Below are 27,514 nucleotides of genomic sequence, written 5' to 3' on the forward strand. Positions count from 1 at the left end.
AGAGTAGTGATGTGATGGAGCAGGAAAAACGGAGAATAGAATACGCGGGTGGTTCAAAAAGTTCGTATTCTGTCACACATAATCAAGTTATATTTTTCGGCATGGTCCCCAGCCACCGATGCTCTAGTTCCTTTGATCCCACTGGGAAAAATCGTTATCTTGGTGCTGCTATCACCCCAGAGTCGGAGGCATATCTTTTCCAACAGATGTTATCCTTCAGTTTTGAGAACAAATGAAAGTCACAGAGAGGCAAGATGTAGAGAATAGGATAGGTTCTGAAGTAACTGAAATTCTGAAGTCTTGTATGGCAGTCATCGCAATCTGGGAGGTGCGACTGGGTGCATTGTTGTGAAGGAGCAAGACACCTTTTCGCAGTTTTCCATCCTGCCTTTCCTTGATGGGTTCACGAAGTTGGCGTAGTATGTAACAGCAGTACTCTTTTTCAGGTAGTCAATCATGATGACTTCTACATCCAAAAAATACTGATGTCATCACATTTCCAGCTGACGGAACAACGCATTAGACTTTTGTTTTTTAGTCTCTTGGTTTTTAGTTGGAGCTACCAAAGAAAAATTCTTTGGTAGCTCCAACCAATACTTAGCAGCGTTCTGAATACTTTTATTCCATATAAAATTCAATGAACAAAGAGAGCCCCGAAGTTCTTTCATAGTGCCATTCTTCAAATATGTAATCGTAGCTTTGATGAGCTCTTGGTATTACCAACTGAGAAAATTGAACAAAGATATGTCACTCACAGCAGAAGAAACGTTGGCTTCTCAACGAGTTGCCCTGTTATTGCATTACGGAAGTTTAAATCCTGCTGGCCCCAAAACAGAAGGAACTGGAAAGTTGCTGGAGAGGCCTTCATCCTGCAGTGGATGGAAAATGGATGATAATGATGAAAACAGCTAAGTCCCAAAGACTTAGATGTTTTATAATTTTGAGGCACTAATTTGGTAAATTAATTCTGCGCTCTACAGTTTTATGCATTGTTATTTTATTGCATAGAAAAGCAAAGCAAATATCAATTTCTCGTGTTAAATACTAACTTGTAAACACTACTAGTTTTAAACACGCTTTTGAAAGTAGTGTAGAACTGGCACGCTAACCTTTTAGAGATGGCATTATATCAACAAAAGGTTAATTTTCTATTAACCATTGACCATCTTTTAACTAAATGGAAGATTAACCTTACTTTCAGACAAGATGACATCACAAAAAAAAATTGTATATGCAACTCGTTGTGAAGGCAAAGTTTGTCCAGCTGGCTGCAAAAAATAAATAAAAGAAAGTCTAACTCTATAATTTAATAGTAATGCCTTACACACGTCAATTAGGTCAGCACACATATCTAGCTTCTAAAGATTACAGTTTGTGCTCCCAACTAGTCTTGGGCTCTGCTCTGTACTCTTGTCTGTGTCCTTTCTAGACCTGTAAGCAGTATTCCAGATGTGGCCCGACCATTGCCTTATAAAATGGAATAATCGCCTCCTTTCCCTGCTGGCAAAGTTCCTGTATATTACTGACAGAATCTCATGGGCCGTTCTCGCAACCTGGTTGCAGTGCTCAAAGAATTTCGTCACACTGTACAATTACCACTAGTCTTTATTCTTATCCCAAGTTGTTACCAAACTCAAGGTAGTGACCTTGAGTTTGGTAACAACTCAAATTATGTTATTCAGTATTGCTACCCAAATGCAGTACCTTGAACTTATGAATGTTAAACCTAATTGCCATCTTATAGCCCATCTACTTAGTCTATCCAGATCTTTCTGAAGTAGCATTCCTTAATTGCTGTCATCAACTATTATGCCCACCTTTCTATCAGCAGCAAATTTAGAAATCAAACTTGAAATGCATTCATTAATATCATTATTAAATATCTCAAATAGTAAGGGACTCACCACCGACCTCTGTAGAACTGCTTATCACTTTAGTCCACGAAGAGTAGTGCATCTTCATGAATTAAAGTGATATCCATTTATAATCACTCTTGTCTTCTATCACTTAACCATCCCTTTACCCATAATATAGTAACTTACCCCTCATGCCACATTGCTCCAATTTATACAACAATCGTGCATGTGGTGCACTATCAAAGCTTTACTAAAGCCTAAGTAGATGATGTAGCTGACCAGAACCTTATGGTTTCACTCCTATTAAGATGACCTTGCATTACTTCAACTATTAATTCTGTTTTTTCCCTGCCACAGGGATCTAACTTACAGGTCTGTAGTTACCCTTTTCACCCTTCTGCCCTCCCCTCGTGGGTAGCACAGTTGGTAAAATCAGCGTCCTCCCTACACCGGGTGGAAAAGATCCGAGTTAGATTCCCTTCGATGATGTGTGAAATTTTTATGGGCTTTTTACACAACGTGGCCGAGTTAGTCGGTCTCAGGCAAGGTTAGTGTAGTTTTTCCTTCCAGAAACTCAGTTTTTCATCCAGCAAACAGAAAATCGACCTCAGAACACACACGCAGTTTCCAGATTTGTTCTATCTTTATTTTTATTTTTATTATTATTTTTTTAATTTTATAATTTATAAAGTGTAAAAAAGTGTTTATTTTTGAAGTATAATATTAATTCAACACCATCTTTAATCTTTCGTATTGATAATTAAATTTTCCACAACACATGTTATTAAAGTTCATTTTATTTCAAATTTTCTCTGGTAATCAGTTTGACACGTTGGTTTCCCATATTTATGTAAAACAAAAGCCATATTCAAAGTTTTTCGCATATCTGATTGAAAAAATTGATTTATCCAGAAGAAATTAATCAAATAACAGACTCATTATAATATTTATATTTTTATATATGTATTAAAGAATTTAAATAAAAATAAATGACACATTTACACAAAATCGCCTGATTGTACAAAGTGTGGGTAGCATGATATATCAACGCTAATCTGATAGCATTTTAGGAGTAATAGTCACTAAAAGGAGTGAGGATGGTTTCTTTTTATTAAGATAAGCTCTACTTTCTATAATCAACTTGTCCATCGTCTAGTCGATTTTATTTTTGATCACTAATCCTGAATTGGGATCCAACTACCATCACCCTTAACTAATCTACTCTTTTTCAATACTGTTGCGATGTATTTATTCATCTCGAAGGTGTGACATATTATTCAATGACCTCTTTCGACGACCCAGTCCAAAGGTGAACCGGGGATCATCCCGTTTTCCTAATCCAAATGAGTATCTTCGTTTCATGTGGTCGTCAAAACCAAGATCTACTTCCCTTTTGCCAAGTCCAAAGTTAAATCGACTGGGTTCCCTTTTACCTAAACCAAAGGCAAATCGGTTCGGGTCCCTCTTGCCTAATCCAAATGCGAAACGATTGACATCTGACCTTTTACCTAGGCCGAAACTGTATCTCTCGTAATCATTATTGTCGCTTCGTTTCACCTCGTCATCTACATATTCCGGTGGAAAGCTGTATTCTGGACTATAATCGTGGACTGATTTTTTACCTAACCCGAAGCTGTACATCTGTGGAGATCGTTTTTCTTCTTTCTTTGCAGCTGTGTTTTCAGCAGATTCGACTTCATGAGAATCAGCCAGTTGAAATAGTGATAGTATTAAGGTCAGTAGTACAAAGACTCCCAGCGAGTATTTAGAAGAGATTGAATTCCTGAAAGAAAATAAAAAGGAAAATATTACAGCCTGTTGGAGTTTTAGAAATCGGTAAATATTTTAAAATAATAATATGCATAAACAGAATACCTCAATATATTATTTAAGCTAGAAGAGAAACATGACATGTATCATTGAACTTTGCATCCCTAAACCCATCCAAGATACTTCTTTCCAACCCTCAATCCATCCATTATCACAGTAATGAAACTCTAAAGTATCATTCTGAGCATGCCCCATTCTTCGGAATAAATTAACTGCAATTTAAGTATCCAAATAAAGTTGGATATCTTTTTTTTAATTTCCATAATTGTAACAAAGACTGGAAATGGTTATTTGATTTGATGTTTGTCCTGTCCAATGATCAGAAAACAAAGTATTTCCTACCGGGAATTATTTTCATTTGAAAGAAGCAAACAAAATTAAAACATCTTATCTCGCAATAAATAAATCACTTATATTAAGCTATAAGTAAAGGCTATTTTCCAAATCGTGAGAGTTTTAGCAATCGTTTAAAAAAATTGATGCAGCAAGAGAAAAACAGCGCGTGGAGAATAATGATGGGATTACTCCAACGCAGTCTGACATCAAACTTTTAAGTATTCTACTTTGTAAATGTGAGAAGATGGAGAAGTGGAAGCTTTATCATCTGACATTATCACCATTCAATTGAAAGTTCAGAACAGATAAATCTTTCCCCAGAGGCACGTATTGGAAAGTAAATAATCGTTTAATCCTTTTTCAAGGATTGGAAGAAATGGAAAGCACCACGTTCTTCGAAAGGATTTTTTGTAGCTTTTGATCTTCACCTAAAAAAAGGTCAGGTAGAGTAAAAAATGAATAGATCCCCTCCCTTAAAGAACAAACTTTTATTCAAAAGTTTCTTTTAAGTTGGTTTTTCTACTGACCCCTACAAATATCGTCCCTTTTATTATCTTACCAACTGTGTCATCCATTTCTCTTAATTATACAATATTCTACTTCACTCAATTTTTTTTATAAAGGTTTAACATCCACTTACATACAAAGCATGCATATATGCGTATATGTAGGATTATAAACATAAGTTGTAAATAAATAAGATTTAAAAGTAAATTATACAATAAAAATATTGTTTTTCATGTTTAAAATAATATAATGCCTGTGTTTGAAACGGTCCTTTTATTATAATTTTTTTATTTTATTCAATCAAGACTGAATCAAGCATCAGTCATTCTCGAACGTCCTAATTTATCTTAGAAAATTTTTAAATAATTTTTCTAAGATAAATTCAAACCGAGTTTACAATTTCTGAACTATTTCATTGGATAATAGTATACTTTTCCTTTTGCTCACCAGTACAATGGAGTATAGAAGTTCAGATGTTCTCCTTATGGGTCTGAAAGACACAAATTAACTTTTAGATTTACAGTTCAATGTAGATCGAACTGTAAATCTAAAAGTTGTTCTATCTTCTATGTTTGTCTCCTGGAACTCCGGTTTGAGTAGAAAACAAAATACTAACATTCTCCCCAAGATAGATTATCTTAGGAAAAAAATTGCAGAGTTCATTGATTTATAAGTTTCTCCTTTCGTTACACGCTTCAGGTAATTCAATAATTTTGAAAAGACTGCTTATCTGAACCAAACTTTCATTTTAATGAAATAATTCCAGTTATTGTAATAATTCTTTGAGGAAATCATTCCTGTGTATAATGAACGTTGTAATAATTGGAAAATATTTTGAAATTAAACATAAATTCCATTTAGAGAATGAAATGAAAAATAACAAAGAAAACTGACATGAATAATTATAATCATAAGAAAATAAGGTTCCAAAGACAACTCTCAACCAAACTTTGATTAAAATCAAACACGCAAAATATCTTTTTATAACATTTTTGCTACCTGTTTGTTTTTAAGCTGATAATGGCTATTGTTTATACGCTGATTATTTTCTAAATTGTATATATTTTGTTTAGTCTAGACGACAGTGTAACCAAAGAAAATAGGATGGTGTTGATGGTGCGTTTATAATTTCAGCACTTCATCTTTTTTTGAACTGTCCATTCAGAAAAATGACAGGATTGATTTTGTCAAGGTGTATAAGACGAGAGTAGATACACGTACACATTTAGATGCAGGATAGCAGCACAAAGAAAATATTTATTCTTATTGAGCCCACTTGGACAAATTACCAACCTTTTGAAGTTGATCCAGTGGCTCACAAGACAAACTAACCTCAAGAGATCACCTTGAGTCGCATCGTTCTAAAGAATATAATTGACTGGCTTTCCAACAAATCCACTGTTGGGCCAGATGGATTCCTCTATTCATTTTACAAAAGTCTAGCCCCTTGTAGCAGTGACAGAGGGGTATTGCAGAGTTAAACTCATGCTATCATTCGAAACAAATGCGACCCTTTGGATAAAGAGCATGAAAATACCTGTATATGTGTGTATTTTTTCTCTGAAGAACATTCATTAATATTTAGTTGTTATAAATGTTTAGATGTACAATAATTTCATTTTAGAGTTGCTTAATATTCATTGAAGTGTGCTTCTCTTTCAAAACTGCTCAACCACTATAAAATCCGAAAATTCGTGTGGGAAAATGGAAAGAAGATTCTGCATTCATAAATGAGGAAAAAATATGTTTATTATTAAGTTTACATAGTTCAAGTTTTGCGATTTTTTTCTCAATGGAGGAGACGTTTTTAGTAGAGTGAACAAACTAATAAATATTCATTTCCCTAAGTTAAACATCGGAAATTTTTGAAGTTAGCATCTAACATGTTAGATAAATAAACAGTTTTATTTAATAAACAAAAACAGAAAAATTAAGTTCATATCTAAGTTTAAAACTGCATATCGTAAAACTTTTTTTGACTGCTACAGTTACGCAATTTAATTTTTAAAACAGTAAATTAATATTTAAATAGAAGATTCATATGAATCTTCTATTTAAAAGTATTTAGAAGAAATCAGAGAGAAATGCAGAATCATAGTCGTTTTGTGTTATTAGAGATGTTTTATTAGTTTTTTCTTATAGAAAGGAATTCCAACATTTATTGCATCCTTGCATAATAAACTATAAATAATTTATATTTTATAAAGAAAATTTAATTAAATTATAAAGTAGTTGAAATAAGCTTGAGAGATTCACTTGAATCTTCATAGCAGCTCCTTTTGTGGAATCCTTTTCTCAAAACAGTTTAAAATTATCCGATTTTCATCCATATCGCTTTAAAATTCACTTTGTTATATACCTTTTGTGACTGAGACATTTATCGGATGCACATGTATCAAATAAAAATAATAAATTAAGAAATAATTTAAATGCAACAAAAAATAACGTCGTGATTCAAAACACTAATGAATGATTCAATCGATATGAGGCTCTGCGACTCTGATCAGGTTCTTCTAAACCGGAAATGACGTTTTTAGAAATACCTTTGTTTGCCAATTCAAAATCTTAAAAGATATAAATATGCGTTATTATAATAAATGTATTATAATAACGCATATATTTACAATTCTGATTATAATTTGGTCAATACAATTTTAATATTTGTATTGAATAAATTTTAATTTCTAATAAATTAATTTATTAGTTTCTTATAGAAATAGAGGAGTTCTAACATTCATTGCCTCGTTGTATAATAAACTATAAATAATTTATTAGATTTTTATAAACTAAATTTAATTTAACTAAAAATGTAGTTAAAATAACTTTGGGAGGTTCACTTAATCACAATAAACGATATGAACGAAACTTAAAGATTCGAATCTTCATAGTTAACTTGGAGCAGCTCCTTTAATGGAACACCATTTTCTGAAACCGTTCAAAATTATTCGATTTTCATCCATATCACTTTAAAATTCACTTTGCTATATATACCTTTTTTGAGGTATTTAACCGGATGCATATGTATCAAATAAAAATAATAAATTATAAAATAATTCAAATGCAGCAATAAAGTAATGTTGTGATTCAAAACTCGTAAAATGATTGAATAGATATCGGGCTCTGTGACTGTGACCAGTTCCTTGTAAACCGGAAATGACGCATTATGATAATTGCATGATAACGTTCAGGCGTGTTTTGTTTGCCAATTCAAAATCGTAAATACAAACATGCGTTATTAAACTACATTTATTTTGACAGGCTAAAATAAATGTATTATAATAACGCTTGTTTGTATTTAAAATTTTGAATATAATTAGTTCTTAAATTACCAACTAATAAATTTAAGTTTCTTTATACACATTTTATTTTTAAGATAGCTCTTAAAAACTAATCTCAGGATACAAGAAAATTTTATAGTTCTTTGCGAAAGATTACCTTCATTACACTAAATCTATTGAGTTCTCTTACCCTATTAAAGGATTTCCATCTATTGAGCAATACTGTACTCAGTGGAAAGCCTGGATTGTATAAAGCTCCAATGTATTTGATCTTTAACCATTTCCCCCTGCTGTTTAAGAGATGCTCACACTTGACTTAGCTAGGCAACAAGCCGAGTCAGAAATCCCATTGCCTAGCAGTGAAGACGTTCCAAACGCAGTAGTCCTAAGGCTAATTTGTTAACCGAAAGACGTCGAGCGCAAAATGAATTACATCCGATCACTGTCGTTGACAGTGATTCCGTCATCAAGATCGCGTCAAGCACCCCCTACTAATGTGTCTGTAAGTAATAAGGATCCTTCGAATGACTTGATCACGGCCGGCTGAAACGACAAGGGCAACTATATTGTTCGTTTGTCCTTGTGTCGTTTCTTCGCGAGAAGAATTTATATCCACAAATACCAGATTCCGATATCTGCTTGCAAACAGCTGGTCCAACGTAATAAAAGTTCCATCGAAGCATAAAGCCTTCTTAAATACAGAAGCTGTTCTGGGTTTGTTTCCTCTGGCACCGATCCTTAGGCTTTAATTAGGTTCACTTTCTTAGCAGAAACAAGATTGATTCACGTGATGTTGTGACGTGTCATTTCATCATAGTGACGTTTTCGTTACTTAATTTCTGATTCAGAAATTGTATTGTTTAATTTTAGGTGTGTTCTCTTAATTGATGGGATTTTTAAACTTTATTACGTTTAATCAAATTTTATTAAAATATTACCTTTATTATAAATATATCTATAAATTTTTATGTTTTTTTATTATACCAATAAATGAGTGTTCTTTGATCAATAAAATATTAATGACTTGAAACTGTAATTAGCTCATAAAAATGTAAATTTTTTTTTTACGTTTTATTTAAAACAGTATCGACATCCATGAGCTAAAATTGCCTTTAAACTCGATTTCTAAAAAACATTTTAAGATTTCGGAAGATTGATACGTTTAGACAACTTCACAGGATTTAATGATATATTTTGTTAAATATTAAGATAAAGGGCTGTTTAATCGTTTAACTTGAAGTTTATCATCGCAGAACAGCGCCGAATAGTTTTATTTGTTTGTTTTATTGTTAATTACTTATCTTATTCATTGCGGATAAAACACTTGTAAAAGTACGTGAACCTAGAAACTAGAGCATGTTGTTCAACTTTATCATGAATGGTAAAGTTGAACAACAAAATTGAGCTACAAATCGTCCTGTGCGCATGCGTGAGGTATTTGTGTATGAAAGCCAGTTTTCAAGTGATAGTTTCTCTCTTGACTCTTAAATACGACTATATATATATACACTGCCCTACCATTAATATCCGGACACCAGTCCATGGATGGGGATACAGGTCCTATGCATGCAACACATCACAGAACTTGCTATAAATATGCACACTGGACTTCGAACAGACAATTGCGAAAGTGGGCTTGCAAGAAGATACGTTCAACAGAATTACCTCAACAGTTCAACAGAATTGATCACCCCAACAAATGCTAGACGCCGATTAACATGGTGTAAGGAGCGCGAATCCCTGACTGTAAGAGCAGTGGAAAACAGTCCTATGGACAGACGAGTCGTGGTTCGCACTCTAGTAGTCTGATGGCCGTTTTCCAGGGGAACAGTTCCTTCTTGGTATCCTCCCAACAATGAAGTTTGGTGGAGGCAGTGTTTCATGGTTTGGCTTAGGCCCATTAGTGGTTATTGACAAAACGTGGTATATGCTGTGCAATACCAGGACAGCCTGGACAATTATGCACTTCCAACATTATGGCGATTCTTCGGAGAAGGCCATGCCATACTGCTCGGGTCGTAACAGAGTGGTTTCAGGATATGGGTGTGGAAAAGTTGGATTGGCCAGCCCAGAGTACTGATATGAACCCTATCGAGCATCTTTTATCTCGTGCACGACGAGATTGCCCAAAGAACAAGGCCGAACTGGTCCTCTCATTTTTCTGAAATATGATGGAAACCATTTTTTGACATGGGTTTGAGAATCACTCCGATATTTTTAGTTCTTCTGACACGTTTTCCTCGTAGCTTCTTTAATAGCAGGGTTCAAGGTCAGGGCTGTAGGCAGTATGAGGAACAAATTTGACATTAATGATGGCTAAGTGCTCGATGACAGTTGAGCAGTGTGAATTCTTCCATTGTCGTGATACAGCATCCACCCACGTTTGCCACGAATGTGATCCTGAAAAGTGGGCATTACAGTTCTGTAGAAAGGTCCCGTAATAGTCGTATGACGTGGAACAACATGCTGGTAAGCCATTCCTTGAATGTTAGAAAAAGAGGTGACCATAACCTTTCCTGCAGAAGACACAACAAAATTTGAGAGCAGCATACTCTTCCTCGTATGTCACATCCATCATTACGCAGGCGAAATTGAACAGGAATAAACTTAGCTGACCTCCAAGTTCACGCCGTGCGCACGAGTCAACTGCGCAGTTACTATGTGATGCGCCTTCATTTCGTCTGAATTCAGTAGCTCAGAAATAGCAAGCAGTACGGTTGTTCATGAAAAATTATGTTCATTCTTTATTGAACAGCCCTAGTAGAACTGTGAGTTTGAGAAATTTATAAACACTCTGCTAAAAAAAAAATGTTAATTTTGAAATCAGCGAAAATAAGGTAACATGTTAGAACAGAAACCCCATTCTGCAAATTTAAGAGTGCAAGCCTGTGTTACTGAGCCACTCTGCCGCAAATTTGGCTTGTTGACTTTTTCATGCAAATCGATGCGAAAGATGTAAAATACGTTTTGCCCTTTGCGTTATTTCTCTCAACCATTCCATCTTATAGATAACCTTGAATACCGAAACTTATGCCGATTTAATAAAGTAGTGCCCTTTATTGAAAGTGAAAGACGAAGGCAACTCGTCCTGACCTAGTTCACAATATGTGATCGATGCATTTTATAAAGAGTTTGCTTTTGGTTTTCCTAATAACCTAAATTAGGTATTTACCTGTTATTCCCACCATATATTTCAAATCTCTACTAAAATTTCACCGCCCTGGACCAATAAAATCACAAATTCAAATGTATTTAATTAACTCGTGACCTTTGTCAGTTACCTTCACAGCTACAAACATACACTGTTGATAGGAAAACCAACGGACTTTGTGATCTAGAATGGTCCTCTCATTAAGATAACTGAGAATCTTTGAGAAGAAGAAGAAATAAGCAAGCGTCTATTGCAGGAATGGGGAACGTTTCAGAATACTAACTATCTCATTGTCTACTAATACACAAACAAAGGGCAACCAAAGCTTTCTTTCTATCGGAAATTACTTACCAGTTCCTGAGCAAAAGAGATTTGAAACACTAAAGAATTCTTCTTGCATCCCTTCTGTAGACGAAGGGATGGCCACTTCCATATTAATCACACCATTTACATCTGTGGTTAACGTTGATGCAGGATTATTCCAGTTATTTTTATTTGATCTTCTTGTCATGTTACTCTCATATCGCGACAGCGTCTATGTTCAGATAAACTTACTTTCAGTAATTACTTTTATTACTTCTTTGGCCGACCGGGCTAGCCGAGTGGGTAAAGTACCTGCCCGGCAACCCAAAGGTCGCGGGTTCGATTCCCGCCTCGGGCTTGGATCAAAGTACTGCAAAAACCTTGGGAGGTGCAATATGGCCACAGATGCCGATGCGCCAACAACTACCAAATCAATCAATTACTTCTTTGCTCCTTGAACTCTTCCTTATGCACACTCCTTCGCCCATTATTCGTAATAGTGATAAGAGATGCTTCTTTCCATTTTGTGAGTCTAATACTTTTGGTCATACACTGTACAACGCTAATCAGTTTGGAGGTTCAGATGGCTTAGTCAAACCTCTTTAAAATCTCAAGTTCTGTCCAACAGCAAGTTCTCCCCAACTTATTTGCATTTTTATAAGAAACCCCTTTTCTGAGGGCATGCTTAACGGTTCTGTTGTCAGCCAGATTTTGAAGATTCGAGCATTTTCTTTTATTTTGTAAAGAGAATCCTGAACATAAGTCTTGCGTTAAACATGAATCAATTACTCTTGCTTTAAAAATGGTCTGCTCTATTAGGAATCTGTTCATAAATTGAAAGAAACTCTTAACGTCCTCGTGTAGTTTGACTTTCTTTTAGACATTGCTTTCTGCTGAAAAAGATGTTTTTATTTTTAAACTTGATTTTAAACAAGTTTAAAAACCATTCTAAGTTGTTAATTGTAAAATATAGCCTTTATTTTCAAAATCTAAACAAATATTTAAAAATTAGCAATAGATGTTGCAAATAAAACAGTTTCATTGCTATTTGTGTTGTCTTTCTGTGTCCTATCAGGAATCGTTGTCTGAAAAGTGCTGTTGTCAGCATAGCTGAATGTCATTGGAGTAGATCTAAAAAGCACTCGTCATCAGCTCAAAGAGAGAATGGTTAAATCAGGGTAACGGAGCCTCTTTACTCTTGTTAGGTCATTTTCAACTGTGTCCTTCCCATCATTATGACTCTCAGATGCATTTTTACGAAGATGAATCAGAATTTAATGTTTTGTTGCTCCTCCATTCTCTAACATCTACTGGAAATATCCAGGTGGTGCGTAGGCACATTGTAAGAGGATGGAACTTGTCAGAAACTAGTTGAGTTCAAAAAATAAGTCTAGTTTTCTCCTTATCAATGAAAGGTTGAGATTTGTCCGTTAAAATACTTAAATTTATATTTAAGCAAATTGGTTTCATACACTGCTGGACAAAATTAACAGAACGCGTAGCAAATGGGGTGCAACTCGTAAAGCTTTTGATGAAGCAGGACAAAATTTGGTATGGTGGCGTACCATAAAATAATGATAAAATGAGGAGACAGCAAGAAACTTTGGACAGGTATAAGGGACATTTATAGGGATTTTATAAGAATTTCCAAAAGGTCACACAAGTCAATACAAGATACTTGAAAATATAGTCACATGACATCAGTATGGCCTATTCCTCCCCTCCAATATAAGCTTGACAGCTGTGAACCATGCTCGATATAAGGGTGTCTGTAGCAACAAATCCCATTCTTCCACCAGCGCAGACCTTAGCTCATGTTCAATCGGATTTAAGTCTGGTGATCGTGCTGGACACTGCAGTCGTTGGATATCTTCAGTTTCAAGATATTCCTCCACCACTTGAGCTCTTTTTGCGGTGGCGTTGTCGTGCATGAAAAGAAAATGCGCGAACTGCACCCCCTAAAAAGTCTCACATAGGGTTCCAGGATCTGTTCTCGATACCGCTGCGTAGCTATGGTATTCTATCAAAAGCATGAAGAGGGGTGCCATCGTTCATCATTATTCCGCCCCACACAAGAACACGCCTTCCACCATGTGCCCCTTTCTATGATGTTGGGGGGGGGGAATGGTACGCATTCCCCGTTGTCTCCAGATGAAATAACGGTCTAGAATCTATTTAAAGACTAAAACGGGACTCATAGAACAGAACTGTACCAAATTTTATCCTGTTTCAGCGCAAGCTGCACGAGTTACACCACATTTTCTACGTGTTCTATTAATTTTGGCGAGCAGTGTATTTAGTATGCTCAGAATCATTTCATCCCGAAAAATAATGTATCTCAATATTCGCGGAACAGGATTATCTTCGAGATAATCTTTCGATTCTCCCATCTTAAAATAAAATAAAAAAAAAATCTGTAAAATTCGATCAAAGAGAAAATAAAACGATAAACACAAAAGCACTCTGTGAACGTGTATTCAAGGGAATCATCGAAGAAAAATCCTATATCAGGGGAGAGAACAAAAAGGTTCTAATAAGTATTCTCATTTTAAATCTTCAAATAGATTCATAATTGAAAATGGTGTAAAATGTAGTTTGATTTTTAAATAAGAAATACAGCCTTTTCATGCAATATAAGGTAATTTTCTAGATTTATTTTTTGATTTGTAAGGAATTATATATTCAGTTCCATCACGCCCCATCACGAAAAAAAGATTATATTAGAAAAAAGTGTGCAGAGAGCTGTTCAGCTGTAGAAAATGTATTCAACATTCAGTTAAAATAGCGCATACTTTTGCCATACATCGAAAATATCATTTAAACTCCCCATATCACGTGACTAAAGTGATAGGCAAGTGATTAAGAGGCTGTCATCCGGTAAATTTTATTAAAAGTGCTTCTAGTTTCTTGACAGTTCTGGCAGCTATTTCGAGAGTGTTCCTGTTTTGGAGAACTTACATAATTACTGTGATCTAACTCGACTGCTGCGCCGTCTGCCGGACTTTTCTACAATGACCAGTTATCGTGGATCTAAGATAGTGGTGTTGAACACTTGTTTTTAAAGAATGTAACACTTTTTTGACACTGCTATCTAAAATGTCAGTGAGAATGCCCTTTCCTCACGTTGGTCATATGCTTCGGAAACTGTATAGATTATTATTAAAAATAAGATATTTCATTAATAATCATTATTATAGTGTCTCACCAGGAACACTGCCCTACTATTAATATCTAGACATCGCTCCGTTAGTAGTTCTTTCTACCCAAGCACCATGTGTCAGACACAATTATAAATGAATCGTCCTCTCAGAAATCAAGTCTTCGTTGTCGCAGCACACGCAGGTGCTCAGTGAGAGGATTGGAACACATGTTGGCAGAGTACAGTGCGCAGGACGTTTCACTAATGCCAGACGTTGTCTAGGTTGGTGTAAGGTCTGCTGTTCTTGGACAGTAGACCAATGGGAAAGCTGTGCTTTAGATTAACGTGTGTGGCGTTTGTCTGGAGGAAGTTGCCTGCCGGATTGTATCGTCCCGACAATGAAGCTTTGCGGAGACAGAGTGTGATGGTCTGGTGTTGTTTTTTGTGGATTGGTTTGGAGAATTGGTTACTTTGGACGAAACCACGAATGATGAAGTCTATCTAGAAGTTCTGGACAATGCGTTACCTAAGTTGTGTCAGCATTTCGGGTCAGGCCCATATACTGCTCACTGTACTTCATGGTGTACGATTTCTGTGAGGAGGGGAAAGAGTTTTTCCTCCTTGGGTTTTTCTTCCCGCAAAACATGAAATCGGTCCAGACACATCTACAGACGACTACACAATACGGCTATGAGCGACAATCCCCGTTGCTGTTAAAGTAATAATTTTAAACTTTTTTTTTTTCAATTAAGGCATCCAGTTTCTGTTGATGTTTTAAGGAGTCCTTATGTGCTGTGATGTAATTACTAGATCGTAGGTATAGCTTAGCTTAATTTTTCCAGCACTCACCTCATAGTAATCCGCTTAGTTGATGGAAAGTTTTACCACATACATAGTGGTTATGAGATTCTAATAACTTAAGGGGATTATAAATTTAAAAACTAAGTTATGGGCTTTAAACATTTATCTAAGAAAGGAAAGTGCACCTTCCATTCTATGGTTGTTTAATTAAAATAAATTAAATGCAGTAAGATAAAAGCTAATAGCCGCGCACGAGACACTTTCGAAATCGTCTTCAGTTAGCTATAGTGGGGAGGGAAGAGCGCGCGAGTGTGTTATATACAGGTTGAGTTCCCCGAATGCATTTCAGTGCACGTGGAAACTTAATGCTAAATTCCAAATGGGGGAGAAGTTGGTTGGAATCTTTTTGTTTAATACGTTAAGTGATGTGTGGCGCTTAAACCACTCAATGACGAGGGCTTCGTTTTGAAGGATTTTATAGCTGGAATTTAGTTTAACTACTGTAATGGCTGAATCGATGAGTGGATTATGATTATAAGATTGAACTTGTTGTGTTAGTTCTGTACTTGATAAATTAGATTTGAAGCTATTAAAGTGGTAGTATGCACGCGTATTAGAAATTTTTGATGTCCCAAATTTTGCTGTTGTACTGCCTATGGTTGGCAATCTGATTGGCATCTAATAAAATATATAATGTTATGATCTTGTGTTCCATACTCGTATGTTGTCTTGTATGAATTGAATTTGGAATTTAATTTGTTATAAGATGTGGATATTAATTTGATATCTGTATTTTTAAAAATCTGTTGAAGTCTTCTAGCATATTGTTGATGGTATGGAAGGGCGATAAGGGGTTTATGTATCTGATTCACGTGGTTATTAATTTTGCTTGGGTTATTAGTGTTATTATGGACTTTGGTGATGGTTTCCTTTATTAGTTGTAATGGGTATTTTCTGTCGACGAATTTTTTGGTGAGGTATTGCAATTCTACAGATAGGTCTGCTTGTGTGTGTACGTTTGTATATAGGGAGACCACGTCGAAGGACGCGAGAATATCGTCTTCAGATATGGTCATGGAAGTTATACGTTCGTGTGCCTGTTTAGTATTGTAGACCCTGAACCGAGAAAATCTCATTAAAGATGAAATAATTTTGACGAGGAATGTGGATAGATTGTCATAGGCGGACGGTTTTTAGGAAACGCTGGATCTTAAAGGATAATCTTGTTTATGGAGTTTGATTATTCCAAAAATGTGTGGGAGAATGTTACTGCGTATGCCTATTTGCTGAAGGGTGTGTAAATTAATTTTTTTTTGTTGGCTCTGAGTCTTCTTAGGATCCCTCCAAGTTTATTTTTAAGTTTGTTAATTTTAAACATGTTGCAAGCTCTGTATGTTGTTGAATCTGACAGGATGTGTAACATTTTCTTTATATATGTGTTTTTGTCCATGATTGCGATGGTATCGCCTTTGTCTGCCTTTTGTATTATAATGTTCGGGATTTTCATAAAGTCTCGTATGTGGGTTAATTTTTGTTGGTGAATATTAGGTTTACTAGTTAATTGAAATACAAACTAAACTTGATAACCACCCAGATAAACATCGAATCATACATGAAACCAATGCTGTTTTTAACTCCCAGATCTCTTTCCTCCTCAACTGTTTTTAATTCAACCCCGCCAAGTGAATAATCTATCTGTGGGTTGCTATTCCACTAAGACCTTGCATTTAGCAACATTAAAACATGGCTGCCAATTCTCTGACCATCGTTGAAGTCTGTTCAAATCATCCTGAAGGAGCGTTGCTTGGCACTGATCATTAAGGACTCTGCCAATCTTTACGTCATCTGCAAATTTTGACACCACGCCTGCTATCCCTTCGTCGATTTCATTTATGAAAACGAAAGACAGTGGTCCAAGAACCGATCCTTGGGGAACCCCACTCCTGACGTTATAGCAATCTGAAGAGTATCCATTAATCACAACCTTCTGTCCTACAGCTACCCAGCAATCCATCTAAGAATCTTACCAGTGATTCCAATCTGTTCTAGCCTATATCCCCCTCATGAGGAACCGAGTCAAATATTTTGCTAAAATCCAAATAAACTGTCGAAATTATTCCCTAAATCCAGCTCGCTCATGAGTTGCCAAATTGCCCACTACAGAATAAATATTGACCACATACACAAAGTAACTTTTTCTAATTAATTCCAATAATAAGTTGTTTATTATTTTAATAATTGACCTTTCAAACTCTTCCGTGATTTTCCGTTGAGACCTTTTCATTGAAATGTTTTTTATTATTTAGATTCAGATGAATTGGCAGTTGAAAATGGTGAAGAATGTCAACTTTTTTTTTGTTACACAAGATTTAGGGGAACAAATATTATCTTCGGGTGTTTTTTCAATCCATCTGCAATGGATAGCTTGTGTTTGTGACTTGGAGATTGCATTTTTCGCCCTGATAACAATACAGAAAAGAACTTGGTTAATCTTCTCAACTTCCTTTTCCTCTTCCAATTTCAAAACATACAAGGTTCGAACGAGATCATGAGAAATGTTGTTCGTCCCTCATGAGAATAGATGCATAAATAAAAATTGTAAGGCTATATTGTATTCTTTATCTGTCGAGGGAAATCTAGGGAGGTATCTTTTGATTAACACCCGATTCAATCTTGAATGTTTCGTTCTATCGATGAATAGAATTTTCAGGAAGCGATACCATCTCATTTTTGGTGGGAATGTGCAGGCGTTCTAAGAAAAAGATTCTTATGACTGATTTCACTCCTCAGACTTTGTATACAACATAAATATAAGACCCTGATACTGTATCAGATATTTGCAATTGAAATAGAGGAGAGAGAATTGACTTTTCCATTTATCAACTTTATAGTTCTTAAGAGAAGTTCTTGTTAAGATTTTAGTTCATTTGCATAAGAAAGGACATCCCGATTCTTCTGCAGAAGTCCCATGCATTAAAAATATCGTATGTAATTGATATTTCTCCGTCCACTAAAAGAGACCTCATTAGTTTTAAAAATGTCTCGGATCATAAATGAATTGAAATGAGATCTTAGCTTACACTATCACCCAACACGTATTGGGACACCTTCTGCGAAGTAATGGAGTAGATTGAGTAAAATGGGAGGAGAAAAGAGGGACCATTTTGTTTAATAGTGGAAAGAATGGTACCCACAAAATTAACTGTTAGAAACATCAAATGCTACCGCAATCATTCGCTCCAAGGCAAGTAGGCCATTATTAATGACCCCCAACTACCATTAGAAAGTACATAACTGAATGGGTTAATATGGTAAGCAGAATCTCAAGGCATGTTACAGCCTACTTAGTACGGAAAATGAGCATCAGACAGTGGCAGAACGCAATGTGGATGGATGAATGAATCTCGCTGGCTTCGGATCACGTTCAGGCATCTGATCGACACGTTTCAATATGGACTATGCCCCAAAAAAATATATTTCATCCAAATTGTACTACACTAAGAGGGAAGATTCGTGGTAGGAGAATGGTGGTGGTGTGGGTCTACTTTATGTGCTTTGGGCATTGATTAATTTTGCTTTGCCTCCATTTTGCTAATTCTTTGCGGAGGAACCATATTTGTATCAGCATGGTAGAGTTCCATGTCACCAAGTACGGTCAACACAACGGTAGTTCGTGAAGAATAAGGTGGTGAACTTGCTATTTTCAGCTCAAAGCTCAGAACGGGATCAAACATAATTCAGATCTGGATTTTGTTTTGGAACAACAACTGAGAGGGCCAGAACAAGGGGTCCTAGATCAAACAAAGAACCTACATATAGTAGGGATACAATATGTGGGAAATGCGAGAATGAGCAAGAAGAAAGATTTAACAGACTTTCAGTGTGGCTTGTGGTAGTCGACACCAGACGCGCCAGTCGGAGTATCTCAGAAGCTGAAAACTTGCTGGGATTTCCACATATAATTGTATATCGTATGCATCGAGATTGGTCCAATAATCAAACAACGTTCATCCAACAGTAATCCTGTGGTCGGAAACGTCTCGTTGTTGCGAAGGGCCAAAGGAGGCTGATAAGATCTCTGCAGAGTAGTGGAAAGACCACAGTCAGTGAAATAATATCTCAGTACAAGAGCGGGATATTATTATGAATATGAAAGAACCTCATTATATTTACAAGTTCTTGTGATCTAAGTTATCTTTTTTGACTGTGATATTGCAAAGAGCACACTGCAGAACTACAGATCCAGACTTTTCAACTCGTGGTATCGTATCTAAACTATCAGGCGATTTGGTCAGAGATCTGGATCTCTCCAAAACCAATGCTAGGATCATGGCTTCAGCAGTGAAATCTTCTTGAAAAGGGTGTCAAGGCGTCTTTTTATAGGACGAGGCAATCTAATATAACGTCCTATTACTCCATGGTTAATACTTTGTTACAATAAACCAATGTCCAGGAATTAATGAGAGTTACATCTGAAGTACGTCCTCGAGCAGTGGAGGCTTTTCATTGTTTCATCCAAGGTCAGTTTGAAAGCAGTTTTGCTCCATATTGGAAATAAGTATCCATTTATACCATGCAGTTCACATGAAGAGAACGTAGAGGCCAAGAATACAAATAGAATGTCTGTGCTGATCTAAAAGTGGTAGCTTTGCCGACTGGATTGCAAGTTGGATACACTAAATACTGCCACATTTTATACCAGTGGGACAGCCGAGTGAAGGATTGACACTACAAGGTAAAAAATGTCCAAACCTTTCAGAAACTACACCAGGCTAGAAAAATGTAGCACATCCTCCTTTGGTGGATAAGTAAGAAATCTATTTACCTCCATTGCGCATCAAATTAGGTTCGATAAAAAATACCTGCGAAAGCGATGGACAAAAAAGAGGATTTTCTGTTTGAGGCAAAAGTTTCCTCGACTCAGTGAGGCCAAGATAGAAGAGGGAATTGTGAGTCCTCAAATCAAACTTCTGTTCCAAGATGAGGAATTCATTAATAAATTAAATGTTACAGAAATAATAGCCTGACAGACTTAAAATATATGAATTTGTTTTTACTAGAAATTTAGTTTTGGTCTTTGGACAGGGTGATCATCTTGAGAAACCGTGAATATGAGTACAACTTCGAGTAAAAGTTTTTTTTTTGAGTAATTTTTTTGTAATTATTCTTGAAGGAATTTTTTGAGTTTTGTAGGTTTAAAATAATGCATTTTTCTATAAATCACTAATCGCGTTGTTCAACTATCGTTATTGTAAAATCCTTCAGTCGATAGGAACTCAAAACGAAATCAAAAACATTTCCAATGGACCAACTCCTCCTAAAGCGGCTTCTGCTTCTAAAGCGTATAATTTTATTTAAACCCCATCAACGCAAAATGAATTTCCATCACCAACAGGAAATTAGACACCATTTTCATACGCCGGTAGTTGAAACCAGACAAATGGATTCTCTATTGACCTGACAGACTGGTAAATATTGCTAAACGCCAATATGTAATCATGATTTCAACCATTTCTGTGAATGAAAGTTAGGTAAATTACTTTGTTTACAACTTTTCAAATGCCATTGTGTTGATCATTTAAGGATTCAAAACTTCGAAGTTTTTCTCAATAGATCTCTTTAAACGCGGCTAACATCACAAAATACATGCGAGATGTCAATAAGAAGTCTTTAAGTCTATTAAAGAATGTTAATGACTCTTAAGAGCGAAAATAGTTTCATCAGCTAGAAGCAATCCTTGTAAGATCACATCTCAACTGGATGGTCGCCCTTAGTGCTCAAGGGATGACAGATGCTCGAGGGCTATTACTTAAAGCGAATTCGAGAGTGATCAATTCAAATGTATTCCGGGAAGCTGGTATTTCCTTTTCAAAGCTCGAGAAGAAAGAATAAACATACAATCTGCACTCTTCAATCGTATCTCAACTTTGCTTTCAGCAGAATTTTCTTAAGTGCAAATAAGTTAAAACTTATGGGAATAATTTGGACTAAGAGAGTGCTAGAGACATTAAATTTACAACATTTTGTGGATGGTGTCTCCGTCTGTCGACAACTTTGAAACTACGAATGCGCATGCACAGTTTCAGCAGTAAATAAACATGGCTTTCTGCATCGATGTGTTCGTGGTGGAACATTATCTGAAAACAATCTTCGAGTAATATTCCACCATTTGGATGTCTTAAGACAACACCATCGAAATCTTCAATACGGTGCATATGTTCAGTGAGTGATGCTCCCATATGAACTGTTATGAATGAGGCAGGGTTGTGTTCAATATTTTCGTAAAAAAATGTAACGTCAGAAAATAAAGAATGTTACTTGTAAATTGCATGTCTCTAGCACTCTTTTACTCGAAGTTATCCCTTGGAAAAAATTTTGTATATAGTGTAATAAGATTTTCTAAATATTCTAAAGATAATTTATCTTTTTCTTAATTTATTCACAAAAATGACTTATGAAACTTCTTAATTGATAATTTATAATTTTGTGGGGATGCGTCTTTCTACTCAGGGTGATTAAACAAATGTTTTAATTTTTTTTCCCAATATTGATAACATTCCTCGTTTTGTAGTTGAATGCATTAAGTAATAAGCAATTCATGCTAACCAGAAACTTTAATAAGAAGTTGGGATGAAAGAAGTCGTTAGATGGTATTAAGGATTTTTTTTTGAAAACGTAAGACAGAGTTGAAATATTGATAAAACTCCATGAAAGTTATAATTGCTTGGCAGTATCAAATTTTAAAGTAATTCTAAGCTCTGCTCGTGAGTAATTTCATTTTCTCTTTCTTAGATTGTTCTGTCCATCAGAAATATTTTAATTGGTTATGTAAAAATAAAAATCGAAACCCTCTGAATGCCCCGAAATTGTACGTTCCCAAGGGGAACGTACAATCGAGTCATTTGGGATTTATTTTAAGCTTCTTTAGAATAAAGTATTCTTAAAATGAAGATCGAGCAGCATGACTTCATATGCAGAACCCCTCCAGGAGAAACGCCACGAAGAACCACTATTCTGTGCGAGTAGGAACGCTATGCATCCTCAGAATAACGGCTGTTAGGTTACAATTACACAAATTCATCCATACCGGTTTGTTCGTGACAAAGCCATCATGACATATTCCCTGTCTGTGCATTACAAAAGGTGTCATCAAATATGATGAAAAGATCAGTGCATGAATATGCACTGAATCTGACGAGGGTACTTCATAACTCCACTCCAAGGATTTATATCGCTTTGTCAGCAGACTCCAATCAATTTTTAATAAATGAAGAAAGTATTTTGGTTTATTCGTCCTTTAACACAATAGTCAATTCGACTACTGATCATTGAGGTGTTGGCCAGTCTCAAAGTTGATATTTTACTTCATTTAAAAGGTGTTAGAAGAGCGAACTTGTCCAGTATATTAACATATATGGCATTCATTGTTCCAGGACCAAAGATCATTGGTGCAAATACAAACCATGAGGGAAAACATAGATGAATGAACGGGGGACCACAGGACTTCAGAGAAGTCACAGGAACTGATATTAGTAAAAAGATAATACCAATTGCTGTGGCCTCAGTGAATTAGTGGTTCAAAGTATCGAATGAGGACTGAGTTATGGTGTTTCTATTTGGTGATTATATTAGCCATGGTTGATCTAGCGATTTAATTTCATTCTGGTTCATGATCGGCGAAATAAATCCCAGGGATATCCCAAAAAAAGAATAAAGAATAAAATAATAAGGAGAGAATTTTAAAAAAATAAATAATTAAGTTTCTTAACACTGCAACCCACATATTCAAAATCTTTCCTGATATGGACGCCCTTTTGCCGATCTCACCAGGCGAGTTACCCGTCTTTGGACCCTTTTAAAAAGCACAATGTCTTTCTTTAGGTGCGGTCTCCATACTTGAACCCAGTAGTCCAAGTGTGTGTTCTAACAATAGCCTTATAATGGGATTATGACGTCCTTACCCCTACTAGCAAATGTTCTTTAAATCATCGATAGGACATCATGGGCCTTTCTTGCAACCTCTCTACAATGCTCGAAGAATTTCATGTGTGACCGTATCGTAAGTCCCAAGTCCCTTTCTTCCACTACTGACTTTAGTTCAATTCCACTAAGTGTATAAGTTATTTTGGGGTTACTGTTCCCCAGGTGCAATAGTTACACTTTGCTGGATTAAAGCATAGCTGCGATTTTTGTGACCATCCCTGAAGTCTGTCTAGGTCACTCTGCTTGGCGGTGGTCATTAACTACTCTACCAATCTTTACATCATCTGCAAATTTAGACATCACGCCCTTCATCGATGTCATTTATGAAAATTAAAAACAATAATGGTCCTAATACTGATCCTTGGGGAACCCCACTTCTTTCTTCAACCCAATGTGAGGAATAACCATTTACCACAACCCTCTGCCCTGAAGCCATCCAGCTATCCATCTAAGGATATTCCCTGTGATCTCAACCTATTCCAGCTTATAAAGTAACGGCCCATGTGGGACTGAGTCAAATGTTTTTCTGAAATCCAAATAATGTCGAAATTATTCCCCAAGTCCAGCTCTTGAGTTACCCTGTAAAAATAGCTGACCAGATTAGATAAACATGACTTTCCCTTTACAAAACCATGCTGAGTATCCTTGAGAATTTCAATTCGATCCAAATAATCCTGAATTCCACCCTTGATAATTCCCTACCACTGAAGTCAGACTAACCGGTTGGTAATTTCCCACTTCACTCTCTGAACCGCTCTTATGTATTGGAGACACATTGGCACGTTTCCAATCCGACGTAATCACTCCCGAGTCCAGTGATGCTCTCATAATTAGCCTCAATGGTTGAATGCACTCACTTGCTCTTCCTTATAAGATTACAGGGTATATGCCATCAACCCTAGGAGCCTTATTGGCCTGTAGACTCAAACGTTTATGCAGGTCGCATATTCCTAAAATTTTTATAACCGAAGAATGACAGCCAGCATTTGATCTGTCTCACATAAAAAAAAAAAAAAACTTTTATCCCATCACTGAAACTACAGAAACGTCTCTCAAAAAGAACAGAGCCTCCAAATCGAATTAAATAGAAAAAAAATTATCATTCCTCACATATAAAACCACGGATTGCAAGATAGAAGAACTGATTCCGGAGGCCTATTTTATTTCAATCTTAAATGTATACGCCATCTTTCGTTTCATCATCTTGATGGATATGAATTGTCTCCAAAAAAAAAAAAAAAACTCGAAAGAGAACTGATTGAAAGATAAACTTCTCTTGCTCTTCAAAAGCTAACTTCTTAACAATAATTTCCTTTTCTACTTAAAGTGATTAGATTATCCAGAAAAAGTAGACTATTTTTTTATTACTCGCACTTCTCCCCTCTCTCTCTCTTTCATTAAATTATGATGAGTTCCTTTCTAAATAGATCTGCTCCTTAATCTTCTCCTACGCACGTACATTTGATTCTACCAATAGCTGACAAACATTTCTACTTATTGATCAGCCTGATCAACGTAATCTGTAACAGACAGGTGTTGAAAGTCCCCCACTTCTTCAGCGAATCTCTACAAATAAATAAAGAGGGTGATGTTGACCGAATTAAAGAAAGCAATCACGTTAGTACATTGGATTGAAGGAGGGTGGGTTCAGCAACGCGCTGTGAAAGGGACTGGCGGTATTACAGGATGTGACAGAAATGACTAAGGGTTTAAGGAACTTGCTCAAATGTAACTGATCGATCGATCGATCATGTCTGTAATAGTCTGCTATAAGGCAATTATAATGTGCACGGACATGTGTTAAGGTGTCCCAACAGACCCTCGCATTTCTGTTATTGAAAAGGAGATTTTTGGGTAAACTAGAAACTCCAAAAGTCCTTATATCCTCTTTAATGGGTTCATACATGAATCTTTCTCTCTCTCTGTGTATATATATATATATATATATATATATATATGTAGGCATACACTCACCGGCCAAAAAAATGAGAAACCTCTATTCAGTCTAATAGGGACACATTTTATCCGCACTACAGCGTCGTGACATGGATTCCACTAGATGTCTGAGGAAGTCAATCTCTAGATTTGACCATTCTTCCATCGGTATATTTGGCGTCCATTATATCGTGGTCGGTAGAGAACTGCGAAGTCAAACTGTTCTTTCCAGCATAGCCCACACATTCTCAATTGGATTCAGATATGCAGAATTAGGCATCTAGGGTTGATGTTGGAAATCTTGGACTGTTCTTCGAGCTTCAGATTCTGTTTTCAAGACGAATTGATGCATTTTCGTTTTGAAATAATCCGTCTCAATCTTCCTAAAAGTGAAGCGTTGCAGGGTGAAGTTGATCCAATACCACTGAAAGAAATTCATTTGAGGGAACACGACCTTCTAAAGATAGCGCATCCAGTCCATACCAAAAGAACATAGCCCATACCATGATACCACCTCTCTGCTTGAGTAGCGGACTTGAGACAGCCAGGATGCATGGCTTCATGAAGTTCACGACACTTTCACTCTACTGTTATTAAAAAATAGTGTAGAGACTCATGTCTTCCCCATGACCTGATCCACCGAGTCCCCAAAAAACGTACAGTATTTATCTGACACCAAAGAACTTATGATTAAGCCATGCGAAAACTTTTATATGCGTACGTTAAATTTTCTGTTGACACCAGCTGCAAAATGGTTCTAATTTTTTGCCCAATGAATTCACTTTTATCTTTTAACTGCAGAATAAAAAGCTTTTGTCTTAAGATCTTGAGAACGGACAGCCGTTTGCTGTTCAAACCTCTTGATAAGTGATAAATTCATAGTACATCTGCCATCCAAAGTACTCTTCAGAATGAGTTTTTATGACCGCTAGTGTACTTAGGTAATGGACTTGATGCGGGAATCACGGAAAAAACGAAGATCATATTTGCCAATGGCTAATGACCAATTCTATCAGCGTCTGTGTGTGTGCGTGCGTGCCCAGAAACGATCATTGATCCGATGATCACTAGCAGTCCATGGAAAGACGTCACGTACCCTTGTGGAAACACTTCTGTTTCACACCTGGAATAGACAGAACGGTAAGATGAAACTTCCGGTATTACAAGAGTTAAATATCCCCTTTATTTCGCAATGAGAAGAGCTTTCAAATAGTATCCATTACTTTTTTTTCTCCTTCTTTGAATGGCTTCAAGACAGTAACTCATTCTAGAAGTAATTTTCTCTTTTTAGAATGTACAGAGGACAGAGTATTCATTTTATACAAATGTTAAACGTACTTTGGAAAGTAGTCCTTTCTACATTCTGTCCTTGACTTAAAAGAATAATGCATAAAAAAAAACTCATTAAATTTCTTAATTTAAACTTCAGAGATGGTGAAAGAAGTAAAAGCCAAGCTTAACCAGAAATAAGGGAACCAAGAAAACAATGGATGAAAATCTAAAAGCGTATGTGGAAGAATAATATAAATGGAACAACTGAACCCATGTAGATAGAAAGAACAAATATCCATCGCAGAGAATAGAAAGATTGATGAAGAAAAAGAATTGATCTGTGGCTTTCACCCAACCTCTGAGATATACTCGACTCTGGACTAATTCTTATAGGCTAAATTAATCCTAGAAAAAGTTATCTTCATCTTTCCCCTCCCACATTTCAGAAACCCCCTTCTTAACCGCAGCGATAGAAGTGAAATTCTTAGCATTTCTTCAACTACATGAATAAGTTTTCTTCAGAAGGGTACTAACTCTTATGAAAATTCAAAAAAGACATTCTACTCCCATAAAAGTTTCCTCGTCTTCCTTAGAACCCCCCCAGAAAAAACTAAATAATATATACAAATATTGACAACCAAAATCTAATTAAGATGTTTACATCTACATATGACAATTCCCCCTATGGATTTATCACCAAGATGAAGTCACATACCTCTCAGCCATCCCTTGGGACACGGTTGAACAGGCTGCAGCCTCTGATACGAACACAACCTGAGAGAATACACAGAATCGGCGAATCATCCCACACATCGCGCGCAACAGCCTTTTAAACATCTCTGTGGTGGTGACTCACTAGCAGAGTCTGCGTACAGTGAGGTAACAAAACATTTTGCCAATCGCGTCTCTCCTTTGGCCAATTAGCAACCCAAGTCTTTATTATGAGCGTTCTGTGGCAATTTGGATTCTTCAATTATTTCTTCTCGTTGTAGTAGTTCGTTGACAGCGAAATTTTTGATTAAAGTTTAATACGTGGGAGTGTTTAAGTCACCCACTGAAGAAAATTTCCAAAAGAATCAATCAGGTTAACGGAACGTTTCATTCGTTTTAAGATAATCTTACG

General features: G+C 36.1%; 1 protein-coding gene across 1 annotated transcript; it reads right to left on the reverse strand.

Annotated features, from left to right (window-relative positions):
- Positions 1-2,853: 2,853 nt before the first annotated feature.
- On the reverse strand, positions 2,854-27,179 carry LOC150082117 (uncharacterized). Its single transcript, XM_090379988.1, has 2 exons — positions 27,107-27,179; positions 2,854-3,639 (listed from the first exon to the last, which is right to left on the reverse strand). The coding sequence occupies exons 1-2, from the start codon at positions 27,115-27,117 to the stop codon at positions 3,105-3,107; spliced, it is 546 nt and encodes a 181-aa protein (XP_090236114.1). The 5' UTR covers positions 27,118-27,179; the 3' UTR covers positions 2,854-3,104.
- Positions 27,180-27,514: the final 335 nt, after the last annotated feature.

The sequence above is a fragment of the Mastigoproctus giganteus genome, chromosome 8, assembly GCF_048544385.1.
Source record: "Mastigoproctus giganteus isolate SK-2022 chromosome 8, ASM4854438v1, whole genome shotgun sequence".
NCBI classification, from domain to species: Eukaryota; Metazoa; Arthropoda; class Arachnida; order Uropygi; family Thelyphonidae; genus Mastigoproctus; species Mastigoproctus giganteus.